This window comes from Pleurodeles waltl, chromosome 9 (genome assembly GCF_031143425.1).
Source record: "Pleurodeles waltl isolate 20211129_DDA chromosome 9, aPleWal1.hap1.20221129, whole genome shotgun sequence".
NCBI classification, from domain to species: domain Eukaryota; kingdom Metazoa; phylum Chordata; class Amphibia; order Caudata; family Salamandridae; genus Pleurodeles; species Pleurodeles waltl.
The window spans coordinates 959777056-959792614 of NC_090448.1; the positions used below are offsets into that span (position 1 = coordinate 959777056).

The window sequence follows — 15559 nt, forward strand, 5'->3', positions numbered from 1 at the left end:
CCACAGAAGTGCCAGAACAGGCACTACGAAGATGCGTGAAACGGTGCTCACCCGAAGTTGCACAAAGGAGTCCCACGTCGCCGGAGGACAACTTAGGAAGTCGTGCAATGCAGGTTAGACTGCCGTGGACCCAGGCTGGACTGTGCACAAAGGATTTCCGCCGGAAGTGCACGGAAGCCGGAGTAGCTGCAAAAGTCGCGGTTCCCAGCAATGCAGTCTGGCGTGGGGAGGCAAGGACTTACCTCCACCAAACTTGGACTGAAGAGTCACCGGACTGTGGGAGTCACTTGGACAGAGTTGCTGGATTCAAGGGACCTCGCTCGTCGTGCTGAGAGGAGACCCAGGGTACCGGTGATGCAGTTCTTTGGTGCCTGCGGTTGCAGGGGGACGATTCCGTCGACCCACGGGAGATTTCTTCGGAGCTTCTAGTGCAGAGAGGAGGCAGACTACCCCCACAGCATGCACCACCAGGAAAACAGTCGAGAAGGCGGCAGGATCAACGTTACAGAGTTGAGGTAGTCGTCCTTGCTACTTTGTTGCAGTTTTGCAGGCTTTCAGCGCGGTCAGCAGTCGATTCCTTGGCAGAAGGTGAAGAGAGAGATGCAGAGGAACTCGGATGAGCTCTTGCATTCGTTATCTAAGGAAATCCCCAAAGCAGAGACCCTAAATAGCCAGAAAAGAGGGTTTGGCTACTTAGGAGAGAAGATAGGCTAGCAACACCTGAAGGAGCCTATCAGAAGGAGTCTCTGACGTCACCTGCTGGCCCTGGCCACTCAGAGCAGTCCAGTGAGCCAGCAGCACCTCTGTTTCCAAGATGGCAGAGGTCTGGAGCACACTGGAGGAGCTCTGGGCACCTCCCAGGGGAGGAGCAGGTCAGGGGAGTGGTCACTCCCCTTTCCTTTGTCCAGTTTCGCGCAAGAGCAGGGCTGAGGGGTCCCTGAACCGGTGTAGACTGGCTTATACAGAAATGGGCAACATCTGTGCCCATGAAAGCATTTCCAGAGGCTGGGGGAGGCTACTCCTCCCCTGCCTTCACACCATTTTCCAAAGGGAGAGGGTGTAACACCCTCTCTCTGAGGTAGTCCTTTGTTCTGCCATCCTGGGACAAGCCTGGCTGGACCCCAGGAGGGCAGAAACCTGTCTGAGGGGTTGGCAGCAGCAGCAGCAGCTGCAGTGAAACCCCTGAAAAGGCAGTTTGGCAGTACCAGGGTCTGTGCTACAGACCACTGGGATCATGAGATTGTGCCAACTATGCCAGGATGGCATAGAGGGGGCAATTCCATGATCATAGACATGTTACATGGCCATATTCGGAGTTACCATTGTGAAGCTACACATAGGTAGTGACCTATGTGTAGTGCACGCGTGTAATGGTGTCCCCGCACTCACAAAGTCTGGGGAATTTGCCCTGAACAATGTGGGGGCACCTTGGCTAGTGCCAGGGTGCCCTCACACTAAGTAACCTTGCACCTAACCTTTACCAGGTAAAGGTTAGACATATAGGTGACTTATAAGTTACTTAAGTGCAGTGGTAAATGGCTGTGAAATGACGTGGACGTTATTTCACTCAGGCTGCAGTGGCAGGCCTGTGTAAGAATTGTTAGAGCTCCCTATGGGTGGCAAAAGAAATGCTGCAGCCCATAGGGATCTCCTGGAACCCCAATACCCTGGGTACCTCAGTACCATATACTAGGGAATTATAAGGGTGTTCCAGTATGCCAATGTAAATTGGTAAAATTGGTCACAGCCTGTTAGTGTCAATTTGGAAAGAAATGAGAGAGCATAACCACTGAGGTTCTGGATAGCAGAGCCTCAGTGAGACAGTTAGGCACCACACAGGGAACACATACATATAGGCCACAAACTTATGAGCACTGGGATCCTGACTAGCAGGGTCCCAGTGACACATAACAAACATACTGAAAACATAGGGTTTTCACTATGAGCATTGGGCCCTGGCTAGCAGGGTCCCAGTGAGACAGTGAAAACACCCTGACATACACTCACAAACAGGCCAAAAGTGGGGGTAACAAGGCTAGAAAGAGTCTACTTTCTCACAAATAGCATGGCCCATGATGCAGAGTACCTCTGCCGCACAATTTCAGATCATAACCGTTTATTCCTTAGGCTAGCCTGGCCCAGGGAGCGTCCCCTAATACTGGATTGGCGGCTAAGAGTGGAAACACTAGAAGATGGTGCCTTCCGGTAGTCGATTGGCAAAACGATTCAGACTTATTTCAAGCATAATGAGGGAACTGCGCCTTCTCGTGCCTTAGAGTGGGAGGCCTTCAAACGGTAGTCAGGGGTCAGTGCATGACCGGGGTGATGGGGATGAAGAAGCCCCTTGAGAAAGAAATTGGGGACTATGAAGAGAGACTCAGAGCACTGGAACAGAAGAGACCAGGTGCCCCGGAAATGTCCCCTTTGATTACACAGGCTTAAGAAAAGGTTGTAATATCAATAGAAAGACTAAGATGTTTTGATCATAAAAACTACATGACCCAGAGGTCTTCAAACTGGGGGGCGGGCCCCCCTAGGGGGGCCTGAAGTGATCTCGGGGGGGCCCAGACTCTGGCCAAAATAAATATTATACAGATAACAGGCCTTTGTTTCAAGCAGAAGCATGTTATTGCAGTTTAAAAAAAGGTAACAGTACTTAACTGCAATGTTTATGTAGGTTCAGACATATTTAAACATTGCCATGTTTATAAAATAATTGTGAAAAATTCTGAGGGGGGGCCCAATGATTTTTATTTTTCAACTGGGGGGCGCGGCATAAAAAAGTTTGGAGACCTCTGACATGACCCGAATACATACAGAGGGGGTCAAAGCGGGGGCTGTTCTGGCATGGCTCTCGACCCCTCGCGGACAGCACTCTCTAGTGATAGAGATAGAGAACGAAAGGGGGGGGGCGTCTGTTTAGGCAAAGAGAAATAAATGCTAGATTGACAAACTATTATTACTTACTATATGCTTCTCCGGTGGCGGGCATATCTCACACCCAACTTTGGAACCTGGAGGAGCTTCAACTCCCCCAGTTAGAGGAGGCAGACCGTCTGGTATTGGAGGATTAATTTTCCGCCTAGAAATTAGTACAGCAGTGAAGGCAATGGCCAGGGGAAACTTGCCGGGGGCAGACGGACTCCCGATGGAATTTTATAGAGCATATATATTGAATTACTAGCTCCTCAACTTAGTGCACTCTATTCAAAGGTGCTGAAGACAGGAACACTGCCCCCGTCCACTAACGAAGTCGTAGTTATACCACCCTTAAAGCCCGGGCGCCCCGCAACAGATGTGCAATCATATCGTCCACTGTCCATGCTGAACATGGATTATTAAATATTAAGTTGGATCCTAGCCACGCGCCTTCTGCCCCACATGATTCATCCGGACCAGACAGGATTAATTCCTCACCGTAACACGGCTATTAACATTAGACGCTTGATTTCTGTACTTCAACAGCAAGCCCCGGACTTGCAGAAAGCAGTAATCATATCGGTTGACATTGAGAAAGCCTTCAATAGTCTTAGATGGGACTATCTACACCAAGTGATTGAACGGATGGGCTCAGGACAGGGCTTTATCAAGGGGACAAAACTACTAGACACAAACCCAATGGCTTGTGACCGAACAGGTCGTACAATATCAGAGCCTTATGCGGTGGGTAGAGGAACCAGACAAGGTTGCCCTCTCTCACCCCTATTATTTGCCACAGCAATAGAGCATCTAGCGCAAGCTGAGAGAATGGATGACTACTTCCAGGGGTTAAATATCAAGGGTCGGACTCATAGAATAGCGCTCTAGGCGGATGAAATGTTACTCTTCTCACACAACACAGAGAAAGATCTGGCAGGTGGGATGGAGCTGCTTGAGAAGTTCGGGGACCTCTCTTGGCTATGTATTAACTGGCAGAAATCCCATATTTTCCCGTACAAAAAGGCACTCCACCGGTGGGGAACACACAGGGTATTAAGTGGATAGCTTCCACCTTTCGATACCTGGAGTACAAATATACCACAAGCCTGAGGACCTACCAGAGGGCAACGTGGGTCAGGTAATTCAGGGGTTAAAATCAGACGTCCTGTTCTGGAAAACGCTCCCATTGTCTGTGGGAGGGGGGAATTGCACTGGTTAAAATGGTAGCCCTGCCCAGATTAACGTACTATTTTGCAACTTTACCATTAATTCTTCCTCGCTCCCTATTTCAGGAGATAAACTCCATAATGGTTGGTTTCATCTGGGGAGCGTGACTAAACTTCAACAGTGCACAATGTGGGGATGTGTGAGGGGGTTGGCAGTGCCTGATGTGGAACTCTACTACCTGGTGTGCCAGTTACAGTGGCTTGCATTGGAGATACATACGGCGACTCCATGTCCAAGAGTAGGGCAACAATCAGAGAACTCTGGAAAAGACTTACTTAGGATCCTGTTGAACCCCAGAGGGCGACGCCCAATGAGCTGCCCAGACATGCACACACTGTGCAATTGTTGGCTACGCAGTTCACATCGCAGTAGAACCTCCTTGCCTTATGCACCGGAAATACCCATTATTGGGCTCTCCACACTCCCAGGAGGCCAGACCCTAACAGGAATATCAAGACTGACAGCCCTCATACAACTTCATTGGCAACAAGGAATGACGGAACCACCCACACACGGGATTGTCAGATCATCTGTATGGTGGGAGGGGAAGGCTGTATCTACCTTATATAAAGCGCTGAGGAAGGACACATTGCTCCCATTGGACACTTTAAGACTAGCTTGGGAGGGAGCCATAGAGGCACCTATAGATTCACATCAGTGGACCAGAATTACATCACACATCTATACTGTATCTAGAAATGCTTGCTTCAAGCTGATTAGTTTATATGTGTTCCATAGGGTATACCTCATGACAAAGAAGTTAGCCACAATGTTTGAAACGGCGAATAGTGGGTGTCCCCGTTGCACTGATCAGGAAGCAGGCCTCGCACATATGCTGTGGGGGTGCGCACGAATCAAGCAATATAGGGAGGGAGTGTTCCAAAACATTGTAGAGGTGACCGAACGGAGGCTGTCTGTCTCGCCAATAGTGGCTTTACTGGGAGAATTTCCCCGCTCCCATGTCAAAAAAGTCAAAAATAAATACCTGGCATTAGTGTTAGCAAAGAGAGAAATCACACTACACTGGACGGATCAAGGGGGTCCACACCTGGGTAGATGGAGAGATATACTATTAAGATGGGCGGAAGCGCAGGAAAGGGCCCAACATCTAGAAGCAGCGAGGGGCTGCGGCCCAATAGAGGCAGCTAGAAAATGAGACCGTTTGATAGACTGCCTAAAAGAGCCAGATCCCGGAGAGTTGTAATCATCACAACATCAATTGAGTCCAACAGAGAAGGAGATCAAGGACAAAATCGAACTGATGAACCAGACATCTAAACCCACACAATGGTCAAGGAAGTCTTATAAGTGTTGTCATCACGGATTAACAGAATGAGCTGATACGGAAGGGGGGATGGAGGGAGAAAAGAGTAGTGGGGGGTAGACCTACCAAGAAGTCGTTTGTGTATGTTATGTTAAAAAACAACAATGAAAACATGTTAAAAAAAAAAAAAACAGTGCAGTGATATGGACACCAGCACTAGTCTGACCCCTGATGTCTGGGACTGAACAAGACTGCAAAGGTGGAATTTGCACTCTTAAAAATGTAAACGTATATTTCTATAACATGTAGAAGATTTGACATTATCACGCCACATTATAGCACTACAATGAGAGCATTTATTAACAGTGATAGTGCTTAAACATGAACTTAGGTTAATTCTGCTACTTCTTCCACACTGGTGACAGTACCATTAGTGCACTAAGAGCCAAAACAGTTGTCATGTGAACTCTGCATGTGGGCTAGATTCCTATAGTTAGGGCAACATTACATCAAAAGCACTATGTTTCTGTACAGCTTGAATTCTGAACATGTAATGTGGTTAAGGAAAAGGACGATCAGTAAAATAAAATATTTACAGGTTTAAACTAACCTTGCCAGGCTGATTGAGAGGCTCTGTCTCAGTCTGTCCTGCGGGTTGGTAAGTGACCCCTTGTTACCAGCTACCATGTAAAGTCATGTGCAAAAGGGTTGCTTAACCCATTTGCTCAGGATCCATAGTAGATTGTGCCCCTGGACTTCAGGAGTAAATGGTCTCAACCACTATAGTTTGGCCCAGTTGCCCTGCATGACCCTTTGAAAGGGGTTCTGACACCAACCCTTACAGTGCATGCAAATCCCAAAGTACACAGAGACATATCCAATATGTTTGCATATTTAAACGAGCAACTATGATTCATAGAACCCAATGTGCGTCACATCCGAGGTAATTTAATTTGACCTGTTTAGATACTCATGCTAAAGCTATGGGCTTTCCCACAAACCTTTGGCCGCGTTTTACCTTTGAATCAACAAATGCCCCACTACCGTTGTCAGAGTGCTGACTCTGTCTTCATTTAAATAAATGCTGTATTTCAGCTCATTTTCCTTTTGTAGAATCTTTTTCTGCAAAATGCATGTGCAGTTGGAATGCTTAGTGTTTTATGGGAGAGCTAAATATTAACAGCAAATATACACAACTTAACAGGTAAAACATTAAATGCAACACAGGAAGAAGAATTTCCATACAAAAGCCAACATGAACACCATCTTAAACCCAAATCAGGTTACAAAAAAAAAACAAAAAAAAACGAGAAACATCGAAATTATATACTGCAAAAATATGTAAATAGGTTATAAATAGGAACTGAAAAGGATGTAGTGACTATTCAAGAAAGTCACATCTGCCAAATTATAAATGATAGTTTCTTTAAATGTAAGCATGCCAGTATGTGGAAAAACATTTTGAAACTGTAACATGTGTACCTTCATTTCTGCAACTCGTTGCTTTTTTCTTTTTATTTTTTCTCCAGCATATTCAAGAGCAGTGAATCCTTGCTTTCTTTTCTCTACAAGTGGCTTGGACACTATATTTTCACAACTGCTTCCGGATGTTAGGTGAGGCTGATGCAAAGCTGCCTTCACTGCTCCTTCAAGGAATTCCGTGGATCTTTCGGAATGTATTCCTATTAACATAAATTGTCCTGAATGAAAGCGGGCTGCATCACTAATGACCCCCGAGTCCATGGACTGTTCAGAGGGTTGGGCAACCCCAGATGAGCAGCTCCACACCTCCTCACATGGATGTGCTAAAGGCATTTCTGAATCCAGAGGGTGCATAAACACGTCATTAGTCACAAGTACTGTGGACAAGCTATTTATGTTGGGACTGAGACAGTCTCGTGGATGTTCCATGGAAGAGGCATCTGCTAATGGTGAGCAACGTTGTTTTTTGTAAGCCCAAGAACAAACCTCACTGTATGCTTGTTGTGGCTTTATTCCAGTCAAACTACAATCTGAATGTGTTGACGTTTCCTCCGAATCGCCATCGTAGGGATCTAGAAACTAAGAAAATAAATCTGTGAAAAAAGTACTGCTGCGCTGGATATCCTAGTTTATGAACCGTAAGCCACACCACAGAAACTTCATTTAAGTAACAGAAACTGCAAGCGCATTTCATCCTTCACAGGAATCAAACACTTCACCAAGGTCGATAGAACATTTGACCCAGAACGAAGTGTTATGAACCATTCTCAATGTTACATCAACACCACTCCAACAATTTAGACACCATGACCAATGTGGCCATGGAAGGGAAACTCTAATCAGGAGTAGTTCAAAACTTTATTTTTCCAACCACAAGGTCAGTGTTCTAAAGACAATATGCAAAATCAAATTACAAAGATATATGATCACCATAGGTTGCCCAAAGCTGCGAAACAAACTCAAACAAGTTAGCATTGACACTATTAGGCATTCAAGAAGAATCAAAATATCATTAATGAAATTATCTGAGACACAGAAACATATATCTCAGGTCAAACTATTTCAACATTTGTCAAGCTCAATTAAGCAGAGTACGCAATTGTGGGCTGGATATACATTGTCCCTAGAGCTAACCAAATTAGGAAATGCATGTGAAGGGATAAAACACATGAGGGCAAAAAGGAAGTCAAAAATAATTTAGAAAAATATATCTTGGACTACAGAACACTAGCTAGAAAATTAAAAAGCGTGAGTGTCAGCATGATATATTCTATTCTAGAAAAAGAGACATGTTATGGGGAGAGAGATACCTGTCTAAGGGGCAACATTCAAGGATTTTTCATCAGCAAAGCATTAAGATCACCAGCAAAGTCCAGTCAAGCATGTCATCAGGAAAGGTGCACAGAGAGAAACAAAGGCCAAGTGTTCTGAAGATTTGCAGAAAGACTGCCTTAAACTTTCAAAAGTCTATCCCTAATAAAAACACATAAATCAATTTGATAGGTCAGTTTAGTGTCATCCTGTCACTCAAAAGGGGCATCATCGAATCAAAATGTCAATAAAACTTCAGATTGCAACAGTCCGTCAGTTTCTCAGGTCTAGCCTGAGGACATTCCCTCTTTCCTTGCAACTCCAAATGATGGAAACAATGGTATTCCTTTGCAACAGTTCAATTTATTCCCAGGGTTTACAAAACGATAATCTCAGTTTCATGTGAATCCATAGGTCAATTGACACAAATTACTTCACGTTAAGCCCACAGGCCTGGGTGTTCCTTTCCAATGTCGCTAAACTAAACGGCTATGTGCAATTTAACAAAGAACCTATTGCTACTTGCAAAGTGTCTCATGAGAAGAGAACCTAAAGAAAAATTCGCATTAGACATAACGGTGATTCATCACATTTACATGACTGCAAATATGAATTCTGCAGGCCTAAGCTATGCTAACACAAGAAATATAAATAGCATTGAAAAATACTTGTTAATAAAATGCACATACTATGCAAACTAGTAATTCAGCATTAATATACCATCAGAATAAGAAACATTGCATAAACTGTAAAACGTAGTTAATGTATCACATTAGATATAACAAAGAAGGGCATATGCATTATGTACACATTTTTCTTATTAACTTATTTCTCCTTCGCTAAACATTGGAAATGCTAATTCGTCTTGATACTAGCAATTAATCTAGAGTCTAGAATACATTTTAACACCAATTATATTTCACTAAAATATTATTCGATAAGGATGGCATAATTGTGACCAACAAATGAAAACATGAGCACTTTCAAAATATGTGTCAGTGCAGCTTTCTATGTTATGCTGTCCAACATGAGGCATAATTGTCACCTTCTGCTGATGTCTGGGTCACTAAAAGCATTACTAGAATTTATGCTCCAACAGTCCCTCCTTTGATGGCAATCTATGCTGTCACAAAAAGGACATGCATTTCAATGAGACATCTCAGAAGTTCAATGTTTTTTTCCAGTGAGGTCTGCTGTAATTCTCCATTTTGTGAAGATTACAATATTAAATGCTTCGCATCTTCTCCATTTCTCTCTCTTCCCTCCTCTCCCTACTTTTAGCTCTTTTCTCTTCCCACATTTTGCATATTTTGTATAATCCAAGTGCAGCTAAGGCACAGAAAGGCACAATCAACATTGGTTTCAAGATCATTCCCACTACTCCCTTTCCTAAGTTTCCAAACTATATTCCAATGGTTGAAAAATCATTACCTATCGCTTCCCATGCACGGATGGCTGTCAGTTCTTTCAGGTAGTTTTTCAGATTTGTGATGCTAGAGATAAACTTTTTTATCTCTGTACAAATTATCTGGTATGTAAATGCAACACTGTTGCACATGTAAAACTTTGCAGACGTTGCCTGCCTTTGCGAGTAAGAGGTCTAACGTAAGAGGATTCTGCAAAACCATTGATCACATATCAACCATCTCCATATCCATTAAAAACATAGCTCCAGAATAATCAGTAGATAGTTTATCTACTATTGTTGACAATTTCTTAATCTTGAGATCATTCACGATTACTCCAACTGATGGAATGATGGCACCCAAAATATTTACTGCTGCTCTAGCCCCTAATTCTGGAATTTTGTTTCTCTTTCCAGGCCGTGTTGTCAAAATTATTCAAATCATAATTTTTCTGAAATACCACTCCCAGGTCACATGTACCATACTAGCCTTTCGGCTATTTGTAATAAGCATTTTTCCCACAAATGAAATAAACACCTGGGATGATGTGATCCTGTGCATTAAACATAAAGGTCCAAACACTCAAGCAAAAACACATGTCTACATTCACTAGTTTCTAGAAAATGTGTGTCTGTCATTGATTAGGTCTATATATACATAATTTCCACGTGCTGCCTGTCTAACAACAAGTATCCTTGGTTACTGCTACCTAAAGCATGTGCAGAGTCTTTTGGCAATCTTGTAAAACTACTTCTTTTTCTATCTTGGCTTTCACTGATTTCCTTTGTCATCTACTTATCTAATTAACTCCTTTTCAACTGGTATAAGAATGCAGGTTAAATTGTTCTTGTGTGCATATGCGGTTTCAAAAGTCAGGGTCGGTTCAAAGAAACCTCCCACAATGTCAATGTTTTTAAGTAGCAATACTACTCAAATGCTTATGAACAGGCACAAAAGAAAACACTAGGTCATGATTGGAATAAAGGTATTGAATATACTCCTAGTCATACAACTGTGTTAGTAACAGACTACACGAACTTCCATCTGTTAATGGCAAGCTGTAATAAGTGATTCCTCCCTGAACTGATGAAGAGTTTTGGGTGTAAACAATCACGCACTTCCATAGTTTAAATATACTCATACAATAATTTATAATACACATTAGATCTCAAATCTCCTTTAGAATCGTCAGTGTGTAACAATCTCTCATCCTCACATAGGTGTTTTTTTCTGCAGTTGAATCTCTTAGCATCGGTGTGCTTGTTGTCTCAATCTCCTCTTTTACTGGCAGACTTAATCCAATTATCAATAAAATGCTCACAACGACACATACTGTTGCCAATCCTACACACACATACTTGTATATACTCCTTTTACTTTGGTCGGGTTTCATGGCTTGCCTAGACTCAGACCAAAAATACCTTGAATTCAAAAATAAAAATAAAAAATGCAAAAAAAGTCTCTCAATTTACAGCGTCTTTTCTTTATGTGAGCAAGTAAAAATCTAAAATGTATCTTCTCAAATCATTGCAATTATTTAAAAAGATCTATATCTTTTAGGAAGTTCATCAAGATTCTTCTCTACTTGCAAATATTCAAAATCAATACTAAAAGCTCAAATGTCTCTAATAATAAACCATCTGATAATAACGGATTAGCACTTCCAGCAAATAATGTCTCTTTTCATCAAGCTGCGATGAGATTTCAAAGTTCAAAATGTTCAATTAGATTCAAATTGTCAGCACAAAAGGCAATGAAGTCCAATCATTAGCTGCGTAATAAGTCCATTTAGGAGCTGAATATTTTCGATTGGGCACTCTTATTGACCTCCTTGCAGTACAACCTTCAATATCATTATCACTTTGATTCTTCAGCCACTTCAGCAATAGCAGGAGGCACATTTATCACTGGGTCTAGACTTTTCAGGCCGCACTGGTCTCCAACCATGATTCTTTTTTCAGGCACAACTGGGATTTCAGCATTTTCTGAGCTAGCGGGAGTCAACTGCCTCAGACTCAACCCTTCTGTACCTTCAGCTGCTTCTGAAACACACGGATTTTCACCAGACTTTGCATGCTCTGTGACAGCCACTTGTCCAGTCCTCACAGCCTGGCTGACCTGGATCCCATCTCTCACTGTAACCAGCTGTTGAGGAACAGGCCTGTATCATAGAGAGGACTTGGAACTTTGCATGTGTGGCTTGCATGTACCTAGTTCGGTAGACCAGCAACCTTCACAGAAGTTGTTGTAACTAGGACAATTTGGAACAGCCCTTTCTAGCGTGGCTTTAAGTATTACTTTCTTTCATGCTTCGTCATCAGAACCCAGATTCCAGGACTCAGGTTGTGGCACAGTTCTTGTTGTGGTTGAGCAGTTGCTTCTCCAACCTGGGGAGACAGAGTGAAGAACCACATCAGCTAGTACACTGCAATAATACAGCACTAAGTCATCTGTGATGTTCTCAAGTGTATTTGCAGGCACAGCTGGCAATCTCATAGCATTCCCCATAATGATTTAGTGAGGGGACAATCCCGTCTTTTTGTTGGGTGTGCTGTGAATGCTTATCAGGACAAGAGAATGTATCCGGCCATTTCAACATTGTAGACACTTTTGCCAGTTGAGACTTCAGCGCTCCATTCATTTGCTCGATTAAGCCTCAGGCAGCTGGTCTGTAACTGCAGTGCGATCTTTGCACAATTTGTAAAGCTGCACACATCAATTTTATGATTTCATTATTGAAATTAGTTCCTTGGTCTGATTCCAGAGAAGTCAGAAAGCCAAATCGAGGTATCAATTCCCTCAAAAGCAGCTTTGCAACTGTGAGGCTATCATTCCTGCGAGCTGGATAAGCCTTGACCCAATGCAAAAAGACACACACCACAACGAAAACATTTTCAACCCATTACACACAGACATTTCAATGAAATCAAGTTGCATTCTGTTGAAAGGAACTCCTAATCTACCTATGTGACTCAAGTGAATCACAGTGCGTTTCCCTACATTCATTTGTTGACATGTTGCACATCTGTGACACACTGCTTCTGCAACCAGTCTGAATCAGGGTTGTACCAAGTTTCTCTGATCATTGAGTCTCTACCTAGGTGAGCCTGTTCATGATAATACCCGGCCATCGGAAGCAACAGACTATTGGGCAATACGGCTTCTCCATCACTTGAAACCCAATCATCATCCTCATCTCTCTAAACTCCAACTTCTTCGTTCTTCTGGCACTTCATCTTGCAATCTTTTGACTTCTTCCCAAGTATCAACTTCTGTCAAAGAGGTTTTGATTTGTCTCACTGGTGCTGCTTCCATTCCTCATTAAAGGATGTGCCATTTATTGCACAATAATTTGCCAATTGGTCAGCACAGGCATTGTCTAACAAGCTGTAACCATTTGACTTTTGATGTGCTGCACATTTGACAACAGCATTTTTTACAGCTAACTGTAATGCATTCTACAATTGTTTTGGAAAGGTGATCCAAAAGAGGTCATAAAGCCTCTCTGGGACCATACCTTTCCGAAATCATGAACACCACCAAACCCATACTGGCTATCAGTGAAAATGTTCCTGTTAAGCTGTTCAGAAGCACAGCATGCTCTAGTAAGAGCAACCAATTATGCTACTTGGGCAGAAAGACTACTTGAAGCCATGAAGATACTATCACACTTGAGACTATGCAAACTGCATAATCAGATTTCAGAGTTCCATAAGCAGCTCTTAAAGAGGAGCCATCAATGAACATACCAGTCATTTTTATCTAGTGAGGTATCTTGAATATCAGGTCTCGGTGTGATGCACAGTTCAATCACATCAAGACAGTCATGCTCCACATCATCCTCGAGGTCATTAACATATACAACAGGAATTGGTAGGAGCATTGCCACATTCAAAAAAATTGATGGTAACTCGGTATAACCTTCAGGTGTACGATACCATGAAAAAAATGTGGATTTCGAATTTAATGGCAAATTAGAACTGACTGTCCTCATGGAAAGTAATGGAGAAAAATGCTTGGCACAAATCAATGACTGTAAACCATTCCGCCTTACAAAGAACCTGGAATAAAATCACTGCTGGATTCAGTACCACTGGGCAACATGAAACAACAATCTTGTTCACTTTTCTCAAATCCCTAATCACACAGTATTTTCCAGTGGGCCTAGGTATTTCTAAAATAGGGGAATTACATGGGCTTCTCAAGATTTCTTTTAGAACACTTTGTTCAATTAAATTATCAATTACGAGAGTTATTCCTGCAATTACTTCTGGGGTCATTTTATAAGGTAGTATCCTTGGATACACTGCATTTGGCTTCACTGTAATTTGTACTGGCTCAACTCCTTTTATGAGGCCAATCTTTTCCTGAAAAATCCCAAACTTCTGGCAAAACTGTCGCTTGCAACTCCTCAGGCAAATCTTTAACTGTCATCATGGGACAGTATGACAAGCAAGGTCTGTTCTATTATTTCACAGGGACCGTCATCATTTGTTTAGATTTCAAATCCTTTGGGTGTGTAGCTAATGGAAAAATTTATCTTACACAATAGATTACGACCTAACCAGCTAACAGGACTTTAATCACAGACCACAAATTGGTGCCGATCCTCAAACAAACTTACTTTTACTGGGATATGTTCTGTAACAGGATTTAATTGCTTATTTGCTACTCCTACCACATGAATTATTTTTCCTGACAAGGACAAGTCCGGTACTTCGGCGGTTCTGACAGTGGAACGTGTAGCTCCAGTGTCAATCAGGAATGAAACATTGTGTCCCATAGCATTGGCATTTACATAGGGACCACACTGATCTACCTCTAAGGATGCTGCTTACATGCAATCCTCATCATCAGAACTGTCACTGTTAAATGTTTCTGAAATCTCCTCATCACCTATGTTACTGAAAATATGGAAAAAGGAGAAGTCCAACTTTTGCTAATGCGTGAATTAGAGAGGAGTACAGGCCTAAAATGTTCATGATGTCCAAATAGAGAGCCAAGGATAGAGAGGATGCTGGGGGTGCAAGGACATGGGCGAGCAGAAACATTTATTCATAATGCAGTTGGAAGTAGAAGGCCACAACCCAAAAGAGTGAGCCATCACTTGATAACACATTCACAGGGAGGGCGTACATTCTGTTGCACATTCACAAGGGAAGTGTACATCATGGTGGTTTTGGAAAGGGAACACAATAAGCTTGATGCTTGAAGGCCAGCAGCTGTGCAAGGGAGGATAGACAGAAATGTTTCCAAGTGTGGAGCTAGCTGACGAAGAACATACTGATACGCTTCAGAACTTGAGATCAAAAGCACTGTGACTATTGGCAAATGTATCCATGGCAGATGTGTAACCTTCGCTTTCCTGTAAATGCGTAATTAGATGCTTTCCCAAGGAGAAATCTTGCTTTGTGCTAACGTAAGTAGAGATAACAATGTACCAAGTAAGTGCTTAAATCAATATGCATGACAAGTGATGAGACGCACTCGAGGCATTTTGAGACTATAAAAGATGTTGTTTGTGATGACGCACTTGAGTGCGGTATCAGTCGCTGAGCTGTTCTGCCCTCCAAGCCATAATTCATAAATGCTCATATTATTTGCCAAACAGAGTTGTGTTGTTTTTTAATTTCCTGACTCCGCAACACTTAGATCAAATAAGGGAAACTGTGACACCAAATGATTTACATTTGCACTCCTATTCACATTTTGCTGTTGAACAATCACTTGCTGCTGTGGCATCAGAGGTTGGGGAATCTGCATTTGTTGTGGAACCTGTATTAGCTGTGCAACTGTAGAAGTCATTACATTTTGGACTCTGGGTCTTTGAATTCTCTGAATTTAAACTTTATCATTGCCAACAGTCTTAGCAACACTACCAGATTATTCACATTATTATAAGGACATTCCAGTCTCCAATGCAAAAAATGTCCTCATGCATGACAAGGCT

General features: G+C 42.6%; 1 protein-coding gene across 1 annotated transcript in view; it reads right to left on the reverse strand.

The window, feature by feature from the left end:
- LOC138259764 (uncharacterized) overlaps positions 1–15559 on the reverse strand; it is a 607309-nt gene that overhangs the window by 114359 nt on the left and 477391 nt on the right. Inside the window, exon 5 of the mRNA XM_069207649.1 lies at positions 6893–7471. Coding sequence (XP_069063750.1) covers positions 6893–7471 — 579 coding nt within the window. The remainder of the gene's footprint in view (positions 1–6892; positions 7472–15559) is intronic.